The 14,164-nt window shown below is 46.9% G+C and overlaps 1 protein-coding gene across 1 annotated transcript in view; it reads left to right on the plus strand.

Moving 5' to 3' along the window:
• Positions 1-14,164, plus strand: part of MED14 (mediator complex subunit 14) — a 220,875-nt gene that overhangs the window by 65,259 nt on the left and 141,452 nt on the right. Inside the window, 3 exon segments of the mRNA XM_029603149.1 lie at positions 6,792-6,917; positions 8,106-8,184; positions 9,457-9,616. Of these exon segments, the coding sequence (XP_029459009.1) occupies positions 6,792-6,917; positions 8,106-8,184; positions 9,457-9,616 (365 nt within the window).

The raw sequence follows: 14,164 nt of genomic DNA on the forward strand, positions 1-14,164 counted from the left end.
AGGCGGTTGGCGTCCATCCTTAAGCAAGCCTTTGACGCAACAGCAATGACACTGCAGATTGCTTCCTGTTGTGCCCTGGTGGCTTGCTTGTGTCTGCTTCTTTTGAGAGAGGCAGATAGCTCAGGGGCGAATTCCAGAGATGCGATGCAGCCCACCGTGGCCTTCCTAGCGGATGCAAGCTCTGACCTAGTGTGTAGCTCGGCCAGAAGACAGCTATGATTGCAAAATTGGTCAGTGGACACGACCTCTAAGGCAAACCTCACAAAGATGCACTTTATGGGATCCCCTTCTATTTGGAAGTGAATTGGAAAAGCTAGCCAGTAAGTGGGATGAATCTCCAGTGCCTCGGCTACCAGAAGATAAGAACATAAGAAATTGCCATGCTGGGCTTGATGGACCCTTGGTCTGACCCAGCATGGCAATTTCTTATGTTCTTATCTTCTGGTAGCCGAAGCACTGGAGATTCATCCCACTTACTGGCTAGCTTTTCCAATTCACTTCCAAATAGAAGGGGATCCCATGAAGTGCATCTTTGTGAGGTTTGCCTTAGAGGTCGTGTCCACTGTCCAGTTTTGCAACCATAGCTGTCTTCTGGCCGAGCTACACACTAGGTCAGAGCTTGCATCCGCTAGGAAGGCCACGGTGGGCTGCATCGCATCTCTGGAATTCGCCCTGAGCTATCTGCCTCTCTCAAAAGAAGCAGACACAAGCAAGCCACCAGGGCAAAACAGGAAGCAAAAAGCAAGAAAAACAGCAAGAAAAAGAGGTTGCAGTGCCCCTCGCCCATGAGGGGTTGGGCCAGGGGCTCCCAGCGCTTCCGGCTCTACAGAAACTCGTCATTTCAGACATCTCAGTCCTCGGGAAGGTTTCGGTCCTTTCAGAGCTGACAACCAAAAAGAGGAACTGGTTCGGGCTCAGGTTCGACCCGAACTTCCCAATGAAGTTTGGCTAACCCATCCACGGGACGAGGAGATAGAAGAGGGATAGTCGGCCTTCTATCAGCGGTGGGGCGAGATCATATCGGACAAATGGGTACTGGACATCATACAAGAAGGATACACTATGGAATTTCGCAGTTTCTCTTGTGACATGTTCATGCTGTCACCTTGCCACTCCCAGCACAAAAAAATGATAGTGGAATCCACATTGATAAGGCTCCTCAGTTTGAGGGCTATAACCCCAGTACCTACAGCCCAGGAAAATATGGGGCGTTATTCCATCTATTTCATCGTAATCAAGAAGGGAGGGTTCATTTCGCCCCATCCTGGACCTCAAGAGCATCAGTCATCTGTGGATAATTCACTTCCTCATGGAAACTCTACACTCTGTCATAATGGACGTACAACCGGAGAGTTCTTAACCTCCCTGGACCACTCGGAGGCCTACCTTCATATCCCTATCCGTCAAGATCACCAGCGTTTCCTATGCTTTGCGGTACTGGGCCACCATTATCAGTTCCGGGTGTTGCCCTTCAGTCTGGCAACCACCCCCAGAACATTCTCCAAAATTAAGAACATAACAACATGCCATTCTGGGTCAGACCAAGGGTCCATCAAGCCCAGCATCCTGTTTCCAACAGTGGCCAATCCAATCAAGAACCTGGCAAGTACCCAAAAACTAAGTTGTGGTGGCACTGAGGAAAGAAGGGATCCTGGTGCACCCTTTCTTAGACGACTGGCTGATTTGGGCGAAATGCGTTGGAAGAGAGCCTCCAGGTGACCAGCAGGGTCAGGACCCTGCTTCAGGAACTCGGTTGGGTCGTGAACACGGACAAGAGCAATCTCAAGCCCTCCCAGTCTGAGTACCTGGGAGTCCGGTTTGACACCAAGAAGGACAAAGTCTTCCTCCCTCCCTCGAGGATAAGGAAACTGATGTGCCAATTGCGTTGGTTGACGAACACAATGCGCCCCAGGGTGTGGTGCTATCTCCAGGTCCTTGGCCTGATGGCGAGAACCCTGGAAGTAGTACCGTGGGTGAGGGCACACATGTGGCCACGCCAGCGATCCCTGCTGTCACATTGGAGCCCACTGTCTCAAGCCTACTCAATTTGCCTCCACTTACTAATGGAAGTGTGTTCTTGGTGCCAGTTGTGGCTACAGGAAGTTCATCTCAGCAAGGGTGTAAGCCTGTCCCCACCGAACTGGCTAGTTCTCATGATGGACGCGAGCCTCTGAGGGTGGGGAGCCCACTGTCAGGAATTGACCACCCAGGGGAAATGAACCAAGGAAGAGGTGCGCTGGAACATAAACCGCCTGGAAGCCCGAGCTGTCAGATTAGCGTGTCTGCAATTCAGCTCCAGGGACAGGCAGTCTACATGATGTTGGACAGCGCAACAATGGTAGCCTACATCAACCGCCAGGGAAGAGCCAAAAGCCACCAAGTGTCTCTGGAAATAGGCCCCCTTATGGAATGGGTAGAGTTAAAAAACACAATGGATCTCTGCCTCCTACATTGCATGAAAAGACAATGTCAGAGCAGACTTTCTCAGCAGGGGAGAGTCTGGACCTAGAGGAATGGACATTGTTGATCAGAGCCTTCCAGCTCCTAGTAGATCGCTGGGGCCTCCAATCCATTGACCTTCTAGCCATATCTCACAATGCGAAGGTTCCCCGATTCTTCAGTCGCAGAAGAGATCAGCGTTTCCAAGGGATTGACGCCCTTGTCCAGACCTGGCCTGAGGAGGACTTACTTGTACACCTTCCCCCTGTGTCCCCTACTGGGCAAGGTCATTCGCAAGATCGAACGCCACAGAAAATTAATCCTTCTGGTGGCCCCGGATTGGCCCAGTCTCCTGTGGTATGCAGAGACTTCTGGCGGAGAGCCGCCTATGCTACCCCCCACCCAGGGAGCTTCTCCAACAAGGTCCAGTCTTTCACAAGGACCCAACTGTTTTATCTCACAGTCTGGCCCTTGAGAGGGCTCGCCTGTCGAAGCATGGATATTCGGAGGCAGTTATCGCCACCTTGCTCCACGCATGGAAGTTCTCGACATCCTTGGCGTACGTGCGGATCTGGAGAATATTTTAGGCCTGATGTGAGAAACGCGGGGTGCCTCCTCGGACGACTAAGATCCCCCCTGATTCTGGAATTTTTACAGGATGGCCTGAACAAAGGGTTGTCCCTCAACTCCTTGAAGGTCCAGGTGGCGGCTCTCTCCTGTTTCAGGGGTGAGGTGAACGGAGCCCGCCTGTCGACACATGGACTTAGCCCGTTTCCTAAAAGGGTTAAACACCTCCGACTACCCTTAAAGTGGCCGGTCCCCTTATGGAACTTCAATCTAGTATTGGACATTTTAGCAGGGCCTTCCTTTTAGCCGCTGCGCAGTCTGTCTCTATGCCTGTTAATGCTGAAGACTCTATTCTTGGTAGTGATATGCTTAACTCGTCGCATCTCTGAACTACAGGTGCTGTCATGTCGGGAGCTGTTCCTCCAGTTTTCTCCAGGAACATTACAGCTTCGCACCGTTCCTTCCCTCTTACCATAACTAGTCTCGGAGCTTCACCTGACCAGTCCATTTCCTTACTGTCCCTAGATAGACGCAAGGACACAGAAGACTACCACCTCCTATGCCACTTAAACATAGAAGGCTTTTAGTACGGTATTTGGAACATTCAGAACTGGTGCACAAGATGGACTGCTTTTTTGTTCTTCACGGTGGAAGAAAACAAGGCGAAGCGGCTTTGCGAGTTACCATAGCTCGCTGGATCAAGGAAGTGATCATGGGAGCTTATGTAGAGGCAGGGAAGCCTTTACCTCTTCAGGTTAAAGCTCATTCCACTAGGTCCCAAGCAGTATGAGCGGAAGGTAAACTACTGTCTCCCGTCGATATCTGTCGAGCAGCGACATGGTCCTTCTTATTCATCTTCTCCAGGTTCTATCACCTGGACGTCCAGGCCCGAGAGAACACACCCTGTGCAAGGGCAGTGCTAACTAGACCACTGGCAGGCTCCCACACCTCTCGGGAGTAGCTTTTGTTTATTCCATTGTTCCTGACTCCATCTGGCTACACGCTAGGAAATGGAGAAATTATTTTCCTGTTAATTTTGTTTTCCTTAGTGTAAACAGATGGACTCGGCATCCCGCCCACGGCTGCCCATGAACGGTACCAAGGAATTGCCCACAAGGTGAATCTCGATTCCATAAGGTTAGGGGTAAGCCGTTGCCTTATCCCTAGATCAGGGCACCTGTAATATTGCAGGGATTCAGCGCTTAAGTTTGGTTGAGTACAGTTACTGTCACCAGTTTTTTAATCAAGTTTTTTAATCGTTATTAAGTTGTATCCTAATTGTATTCATGTTTTTCAATAGTATGTCCCCAATGGCTTTTGAAGAGAATACTGAATGGCTGAGGTCACTGCAAGGGTATATCTAAGGTGATGTGATATCTTTGAAACCTGACTCTGTCTCCATCTGTTAGCAGGGGAGCACATAACACATTGGTCCTGAGTTCATTATCAGGTAAGTAATTTCTCCAATTCATTGTAGATGTGCCCTAAACCAGACCCATTTTTGAGGACCTTGGTCTGAGTTTCATATCTATAAAATGTTGGCAAAGAAGACTTCCAGTTTGTTGGAAAGAGGCCAGTGTGTGTGTTTAGGCTGGGGAATAGGCCTTGGCAGTGCTAATCTTCATCAAAGTATTGTTTCGACCTAATTCCTGGTACATCTGCAGTGATTGACATTGGTTGATGTTGGTTAGAGACCCATGGGGCTAGAATGCAAAATACTTGCATTTTAAACTAGATTGTAAAAACCTTATTTTATTTTGTTTTGGGGAAAATACACCAGGCTGAAAATATACAAAACTTTAAATTATGCAAGTGATGTTTAAAAAAGAAAATATGGGGAAATGAGAATATTGAGACGTGCCTTTTTACAAACTGATGTACAGGCACAAAAGAAGTTGAATTAGCACCACTTTGAACCTTGTGAGCAGTAGCACCAGTCGCCAGGGCGTCAACCCTGGCTACTGTCCATTTGTACATCTTTCACATACATTTAGAATTCAGTGATCTTAAAGAAAAAAAATAGTATACACATAAAAGCATTCATGTTGATGCAGACAGTAACACAATGTTTTTGGCAATAGCATATGTTGCATTTTATGCGTTTAAATGTGCGCTTTTGTTGCACTAATAAGTAATGAACTATGTAGCTTAATTTTGCATAGATTTTGTGCTAACATTAATATTTGCTTTAGCGCAGGAATTTCTTATGTTAATGTTTGTGTTATCATTAATACAGCTTATAGTACATTGAGCCCCCAAGACTGTTCAAAGAAATGCTTTGTTAATGATTGTTTTTGAAAGTTGATACTGTCATAAAATGGTACTTCAAGGTATAAGATTATATTTAAGAGTCTTAAATCTGATTTGTGAAATTTCTCATAAGTCATTATTGGTGATGTAGAATTTTTCTGTTGTCATCACCTTAATAGAAGTTATTCCCTGTTTCATTATAGTCTGATCAAACAGCTGCTTGCACTGTTTAAAGGAACCTAAGAGCACAGCTACATCGAGCACAGCATCCTGTCTCTGACAGCCTCAATCTTGATCTTTTGAAAGTACCTGGCACATGAGATCAATTTCTTGGGAGTGGTGGCTTTCCCAGCGTCTACCTGGGAAATAATTGTTTATGGATGTTTCCTCTGGGAGCTTGTCCAAACCCTTTTTAAACCCCTTTATGTTGGATGCTTTGACCACATTCTCCAGCACAAATTCCACACCTGTATTATATGCTGAATGGAAAAAATACTTTCTCCAGTCTGTCTGCTACCCACTGATTTTATGGAGAATTCTCTAGTCCTTGTAGTATATGAAAGAGTTAACTGTTCCCTATTTTATTTGTTCTACCCCACTCATGATTTTATAAATCTCCATGGTATCTCCTCTATCTCTTCTCCAAGCTGAAGACCCTAACCTCTTTAGCCTTTCATCATAAGGGAGCAGTTCTGATCCCTTTATCATTTTTGTTGCCCTTCTTTGTACATTTTCTAGTTCTGCTATATTTAAGATAGGGCAACCTGAACTGCACACAATACTCAAGGTGGGGTTGCAGCATAGATATGTACAGAGGCATTAGGATATTCTCAGTTATATTCTCCATTCCTTTTCTGACAATCCCTAACATTCCATTTGCCTTTTTGACTTCTATTGGACACTGAGTTGAGGATTTCATTGTATTGTCCACAGTGACACCAAGATCCTTTTCCTGTGTAATGGCTCCTAATACAGAGTACAGCATTGTGTACCAGTAGTTAGGATTATTTTTTCCTATGTGCATCACTTTGCCCTTCTTGAATCTGGCAAACTCATTCTGCAGTTACTTACTGCCTGCTTGTATTTTTAAGTACTGTGAATATTGTGTCATTTGCAAATTCGATCACTTCACTTATTGCCTCCCCCTTTTCCAGATCATTAATTAATTCATTAAACATCACCAGCTCCAGTACAGATCCATGAAGCATTCCGCTATTTACATCTTTCCAATTACCTATCCAGAGTGAGATTTTGCCTCCTAGTCCAGAACTTTTTAGTTTTCCGAGAAGTCTCTTATGAGGGACTTCATCAAACGTCTTCTGAAAATCTAGGTACGCTGTCAACTGGGTCAACTTTGTCCACATGTGTATTCACACCTGCAAAGATTATCCCAATTCCAAATAATTTGTAAACATTCCTCATTTTTCTTCCTCAATCTTTTATAATCTGCATTAACTTATGTTTGCTTGATCTTAATTATAATTGACAATGTGGTTGGCATATTGCTGTAGGCTAACTATCAAATTCCTTTGCAGCATTTATTGAAACTGCTCTTCCAACGCTGGTTATCCCCATCTTGGAGCCTTGCGGCCGCTCGGAGTGTCTGCACATATTTGTCGATCTGCACTCTGGGATGTTTCAGCTAATGCTCTATGGAATTGGTGAGTCAGAATAATAGAGAGAGTATCCAAGCCACCTGGGAGGAAACCACAGCTTGTATCTCTTACTCTGAATTCTCTACAGTCTATTTGACAATGAGACATTCATGCTGACTTTATTAGCGATTTGGGGAGACTTCCTAAGGTTCAGACTTTTTCCTTTCAGGTTTGTTCCTCATTAAACAATACTTAATTTTAAACTCTAGACCCTCTTTTTCTGCGTCCTTTCAGGTGGTTTAATCACACTGGGGTCAATTTTCAAAGGGTTTAGACTCTAACTTTTGGTATTAGGCTCCTGATTTTTTCTCTTTGAAAAATTTCTAGAGCTGAGTTCCTAAATTTAGGCTCCTAGTTTTGTTAGCATCCTAAATTTAAGAGCTGCAGAGGCAGAATGGGGAAACAAAGTTAGAAGCTTTGCTCAGATTTTTAGAACTTGGCACCTGAAATAGGAGCTCAAATCTAGGCAAATAAATAGCAGGCCTGCTATTTAAGAGCCAAATTTTAGGACCTTAAATTGATGTGCATTTTCTGCTGATAATAAGCGCCAAACTTAGGAACCTAACTTAAGAGCTTAAATTTTGGAGCTCTGCTTTTTGCGAATATATACCCCAATGTGTGCAGGCTTTTTAGTAAAAGACTTTTTTTTATACTCTGATCAGGTGATCATGATTAATCTGCCTGCCCAGTGTCTTTTTTTTTATCAATATTAAACTGAAGAAACAGCTTGCTTTTTTAAAAATTGTAATATATTTTCCTCCAGTAATGTGCAAGGTTTTTTAAAAATATAATTAGTGATTAGCTTTTTCTGGTCTGCAAATTAAGATCATCTTGTTTTCAATTGGGTCCTGAAGATATGAGTAGATGATGATTTGTCCAGGGTCTCATGTGGTAGCCAGTGGTACCCTTTAGCTCATGTCCCAGGACTTTTCCGTATTCACAGTGAAGAGTTCTAACTAGCAGGTCCTTCCTCTTTCCATGAAATGGGAAAATGCTGAAAAGGACCAAGCAAATATGATGTATGGGGGATTTTCTTTTTGTCTGCTTGGAATGGATTCCTTTAATGCTACGTTATTTTTGAGTTTTTACTATTGGATTAGAAGCATGGGGCTCATCTAGATCAAATGCCATGCCTTTGCATGATTTGTAGTCTTGAGCCGGGTAAAAAATTCCAATAATTCTATTTTTCTTTAGACCAGTCGACATTGGATGACCTTGAAAAATCTGTTAACGATGACATGAAACGCATCATTCCTTGCCTTCAACAGCTTAAGTAAGTTGCTTGGGAAATCTTTCCTTTCACTGACTGTAAGCGCACATCTTTGCTCCAGTACATCATTCAGCACTGCATTTGGGTTCTAGGCAGATTTTTCAAAACAGAATTTCACTTCTATTTTCTGTTTTTTAATTATATGCTCATGCTTAGAAGCACACATCTGTATGGATTTATACGAATGTATGCTAATAAATATGAACATATTGTCCCAAGTTATTTAATGTAGTTACATGTTTCTGTGATTCTTGGTCCCAGGCTTGCAAGATTCATGTTAGCAGTGCTCCACTTTATGCTAGCTTATTGCAGTGACTGGACACTAAACAAAAGGCTTGCATGTTGAATTTGGGGAAATTATGAGGGTAGCAAAACTATTTTTAACTTCTAGAAGATGACCAAAGGAAAGCGTAATTTCAATTTTTGTTACTCCTTTTCTTTGCTTTTATTTTTGCTGCTTTGAATGCAAATTTCATGAGTACGATTGAGTAATAACTGGGAAGTGGAGGCTGGAAACTGGTATGTTCATCTACTCAGAAGATAGAGAACCAAAGCGAGGGAAATTATAAAGCTGACATGGATATCCTGCTGGTGGTTGAGTTTTATAGCCAACAACTGGGAAATATCCTTAGTTAAAGTAGTGGAGGCAGACACAGCCAGGCAGACTACCAACATCTACTGGATTACTATGAGTAGGACCTGTTGATAGTTGCAGCTGTATCACCATGTTCTAATTAATATAGCATGTAAAATGTAGCTTTTCTGGAGGTGTTGCCACACTTAGCATGCACATCAATGAATATTGATGAGATAGATTTGCATGCATCACCTCCATTGTATGCAAATATCTATCTCTTACATATTCATTGTGGATATTCAGAAACCCTGGCCTGTTTGTGGCACTCCAGGGCTGGAGTTGACTACGCCTGCTCTAAAGCTTGCGGCTAGTTCATGTAGTGTTGGACAAGGAAGATTGGTAAAAAGTACCATTGCCATTAGATTTCTGATGACTTCATATATTATGGAGCACAAGGTCTGAAGAAGGTGAGGGAGGAGGAACAGGGCAGTGGATATTTCTTATTTATTTGGTTCCAACAGAGATTAAAAGACCTCAACCATTATTTTAATATAAGCCCATATCGCTGAACAGTTGTGGAAGATGTTGGGAAGGCATCATCTCTGGCCATGTGCCCCATCATAAATTGGCTTACTGACTCTGTTTTCCCATGCTGAAACGCAGTGACGAAGTGTTCTCATCCTCTTCTCTCTGTGAAGGTTCTGGCTTGGGCAACAGCGATGCAGGCAGTCCATAAAGCATCTCCCAACAGTTGCCAGTGAGACGTTACACTTCACAAATTCTGCCGTGCATCCCGGGGGCGATCTCTGCAAGCACAAGCTGTTTATCAGACTCACTCGGCTGCCGCAGTATTACATCGTAAGTCATTCACTGAACTTTGTGTCTTGGGGATGGAATTGATTAGTTGGGTTTTCGACATGAGTAACAAAATCCTGGCAGAATGTGAAAGGAATTTCAGGAGGAAAGCTGCTCCTTCCCCTTGCAGCATATGCACAGTCTGTGTATCCTGTTGGCAGCTGTTCCTTTGCCAAGTCTGTCTCTGAAATGTGCCATGTTGGCTGTGTTTGTGCTAGAAGGCAGGCGTACACAGGGAAAGTCAGGAGGGTCCTAAGCACATTATTAAAATGTTCCCGAGCAAAGCAAGTAGGAAAATGTTTCCCTTTACGTACCAGGATCAGTCCAGACAGTGGGGTTATCTCCCCCTTCCAGCAGATGGAGTCAAATAGAACTTTGAAGGATGCTTCCTTATTAAGGTAGTGCACCCTCTACTAATCCTCAGTATTCTCTTGACTCCAGCAGATGACAGTGGTGGCTTTCGTTCCCCACTGAGATGACTAGAAAGCTATTTTAGGAATTTCCTCAGCTTTCCTTTCTTTTGGATGGATCAAGTCTAATTAAAAAAAAAAAAAAAATCTTTGAATTTTGAATTTTCAGAGGGAATTATTTGGAGAGCTTTCCTATAGCCTCCACTCCTGTTTTAGTGGGAGCATTCTATAGCTTGCAGGCAGTACTATTTGCAGCTTTCCCCACCCCTCCCATCTCTGTTGTCGGGGTAAGTTTGTTTTTATTTCCTTTTGATAGGTTATTTCCTCTCTTCCTCTTTCCGGGGTGCAAGTCGATGGTGCCGACCTCTCCCCCTGTGGCTGCTATCCGACCCGCTGCCCCTGAGACGCCGTTTTCCTCGGTGCAGCCGGCACAGAGAGGCGTTATTCCTCTGTGCCTCTATCTGTGGGTCACTGAGGGATAGAGAGAGAGCAGGACTGAAGCGGAGGCTATTACCCGCTTCTTACAGCCACTAACCTGGTGAGCGTGAGGAAGAACAGGCTGAAGCGGAGGTTTTTCCCGCTTCCCGCAGCTTTAAACCATGCCTGTTTCTCGTGTTAAGAACAGCTGGTTCCCTCGCAGCTTCGTCAGGGTTCCCCATGCCTCGTTTGTCCAGGTGCTGCGCTTGTGGAGAGCCTGGGTCGAGGTTCTCCCACGAGGGGATTTGCTCAGCTTGCCTCCCTGGTGGGGAGGGACCCTCTCAACCACCGGGCCACTCTGGTTCTCGTCTTCTGGCGTGCCTCGACGCTTAGGGGCCGGCCCCGATCCTGCTGACCGCGGGAACGGCAGCCATTTTGTCTCCAGACTTGGCTGCTCTGGCGCCGGTTTTGACACCCATTCCACCTCTGGAGCCTTTTCCTCTGTCAGGGGATCTTCCCACTCTTCCTCCATCGGGGCCACCTCTGTTTTCCACGGATTTTGTTCTCCTGCTTCACAATGCTTACCTGGCCAGAATGGGCCAGCACCAGGAATTTTTGGCGGAACCTCCTCCTCCTAAGTACCCAGAATGGCTGATTTCACTGAGGTCTTGGGAAAATGTCCAGACCGTGGGGAGTGCCCAAGGGTTAGTGGTCCCGGGACCAGGGGTACCTCCGACCACCTCAAGCGCTCTGAGGGTCCGTTTGGTACACCCCTCTGCGGGGGGGGGGGGGGGGGGTGTTTGTTCCTCAGCAGGACCCGGATCCGGATGAACCTTCAACTACGGCTCAATTGGAAGGGGATGATCCTAGAATTCTGCGGATCTTCCAGAGGGATGAGCTGGACCCCCTCATTCCACATATCCTACAGAAATTGGACATTGTGGCCCCTCAGGACCCACCTGAGCCTAATCCACCAGTGAAGAAAGGGGACCCCCCTGCTGGCTGGTCTACGTCTGCCGTTTAGGTCCTTTCCTTCCCATCCCACATTCCTTCAACTGTTATCCAGGGAATGGGATTCTCCGGAGACCTCCCTCAAGGTCGGCAGAGCCATGGATAAGCTGTATCCTCTCCCGGATGATTTCCTGGAACTTCTTAAGGTTCCCAAAGTAGATTCTGCAGTCTCAGCGGTGACGAAAAGAACTACCATTCCAGTAACGGGTGGTGCAGCCTTGCGAGATTTTCAAGATCAAAAGCTGGAAGTTTATCTTAAGAGAGTTTTCGAGGTGTCCGCCCTGGGGGTCCGGGCGGCCATTTGTAGTTCCTTCACTCAGCGTGCAGGCCTCCGCTGGCTTCAACAGCTGCTCAGCTCCCAGGAGTTGCCTCCTGAGGAAGCACTTCAGGCAGACCACCTGGAGGCCGTCATAGCATATGGAGCAGACGCTCTATATGACATTCTTAGAGTATTGGCCAGATCTATGGTTTCTGCAGTCTCGGCTAGATGCCTCCTCTGGCTTCGCAACTGGTCGGCGGATTCTTCTTCCAAGTCGCAGCTGGGAACTCTACCCTTCAAGGGCAAGCTACTATTTGGGGAGGATCTGGACCAGATTATTAAGTCCCTCGGAGAGAATAAGGTACACACACTGCCAGAAGATCGCCCTTGTTCTTCTAGGTCTTTTAATTCCACTAGAAGCCGATTCAGGAATCAGCGTTGTTTCCGCCAAGCAAGGACTGCAGCTCCTCATCAGCCGTCCTCTCGATCTCAATCCTGGACTCAATCCTTTCGTGCCTGAAGACAGCCCCCGCTCTGGGTTGGCCCAGGGGGCATCCTCCAAGTCTTCACAATGAAGCTATGCCAGCTCACTCCCCGATCCCCAGGATAGGGGGACGTCTCTCCCTTTTCTATGAGGAGTGGGTCAACATCACGTCAGATCAGTGGGTCCTGGATATTCTAAGGCACGGCTACGCGTTAGAATTTGCTCGGCCGCTAAGAGACAGGTTCCTCTTCCCTCCATGTGGCCCAGTCCAGAAATAACTCATAGTCCGGCAGACGCTCGACAGGCTTCTGTCTCTCGGAGCGATTAGTCCGGTCCCCCCCCTGGAAATAGGCCGGGGACATTATTCGGTATACTTCATAGTCCCCAAGAAGGAAGGTTCCTTCCATCCGATCTTGGATCTTAAGATGGTCAACAGGGCCCTCAAGATTTCCCACTTTCGGATGGAAACCTTGCGCTCCATGATAGCGGCGGTACACTCCGGAGAATTTTTGGCCTCCCTGGATCTGATGGAAGCTTATCTACACATTCCCATCCTCCAAGCGCATCAGCGTTTTCTGCGTTTCAAGATTCTGGGACAGCATTTCCAGTTCCAGGCTCTACCTTTTGGTCTTGTGACCGCTCCTCGAACCTTCATGAAGGTGATAGTAGTAGCTGCCGCTCTCCAGAGGGAGGGAGTCTTGGTGCACCCATACCTGGCGACTGGCTCATTCGGGCAAAGTCCTCAGCCTAGTGCACCGGGCGGTCGACAAGGTGTTGACGCTTCTTCACTCCCTGGGTGGGTGGTCAACTTCGCCAAGAGCAGCCTTTCTCCATCTCAGTCTCTGGACTTCCTGGGTGTGCATTTCGACACAGCGCTGGGCAAGGTCTCTCTGCCCCTGGACAGGGCTCATACACTCATAGCTCAGATACAGCGATTCATTGGTCTCTCGCTTTCAACGGCATGGGATTACCTCCGGGTCCTGGGATCCATGGCTTCCACCATCGATCTGGTCCCCTGGGCGTCTGCTCATATGCTTCCCTTACAGCGCGCCTTGCTCTCCTGCTGGAAGCCGGTGTCTCGGGACTTCCAAGCCATCCTTCCTCTCCCGCAGGAAGTCAAGGACAATCTCTTATGGTGGTTCAACTGGTCTCATCTTCTCCAGGGTGTTCCTTTGGACATCCTGAAATGAGTAATCGTCACGACAGACGTCAGTCTCTCTGGCTGGGGAGCGGTGTGTCAGATGAATTCTGCGCAAGGGAAGTGGACGCCGTCCCAAGAAACTTGGCCGATCAATCACTTGGAGACCAGAGCAGTGCATCTGGCATTGAAACGCTTCCTACCTCTCGTCCATCATCGCGCAGTCCGAATACTCTTAGACAATGCAACCACTGTGGCCTACATCAATCGCCAAGGGGGCACGAGGAGCCAGCATGTCTCTCGGGAGACAGACAGGTTGATGGCATGGGCGGAGACTCATCTCTCCCGCCTAGTGGCTTCCCACATCGCAGGCGTAGACAACGTTCAAGCCGACTTTCTCAATCAACATCTAGATCCCGGAGAGTGGGAACTCTGAGGAGGCGGTGAATCTCCTGTTCCACAGATGGGGGACCCCCTATCTGGATTTCATTGCAACCTCCTGGAATGCCAAGGCAGCTCGATTCTTCAGTCGCAGAAGAGAGTATGGCGCCTTAACACCCGCCGGAGGTTGTCGACCTGCTCCAATGTAGACCACCAAGACCACCGGTATCTTTCGCCCAGGCCGATTGCTTCTGTCTTGCGGCCTGGCTTTTGAGAGGCACCGGCCGAGATGGCATGGAAACCCAGAGGCCATTATCTTGACCCTCCTCAAGGCTAGAAAGACGTCTACCTCCATCTCCTATGTCAGGGTATGGAAAGTTTTTGAGAACTGGTGTGCCTCCATACTTGTTGCCACGGACCGCCTCGGTGGCTCAGATCCTATCTTTTCTTC

The sequence above is a fragment of the Rhinatrema bivittatum genome, chromosome 5 (genome assembly GCF_901001135.1).
Source record: "Rhinatrema bivittatum chromosome 5, aRhiBiv1.1, whole genome shotgun sequence".
In the NCBI taxonomy this organism is placed as follows: domain Eukaryota; kingdom Metazoa; phylum Chordata; class Amphibia; order Gymnophiona; family Rhinatrematidae; genus Rhinatrema; species Rhinatrema bivittatum.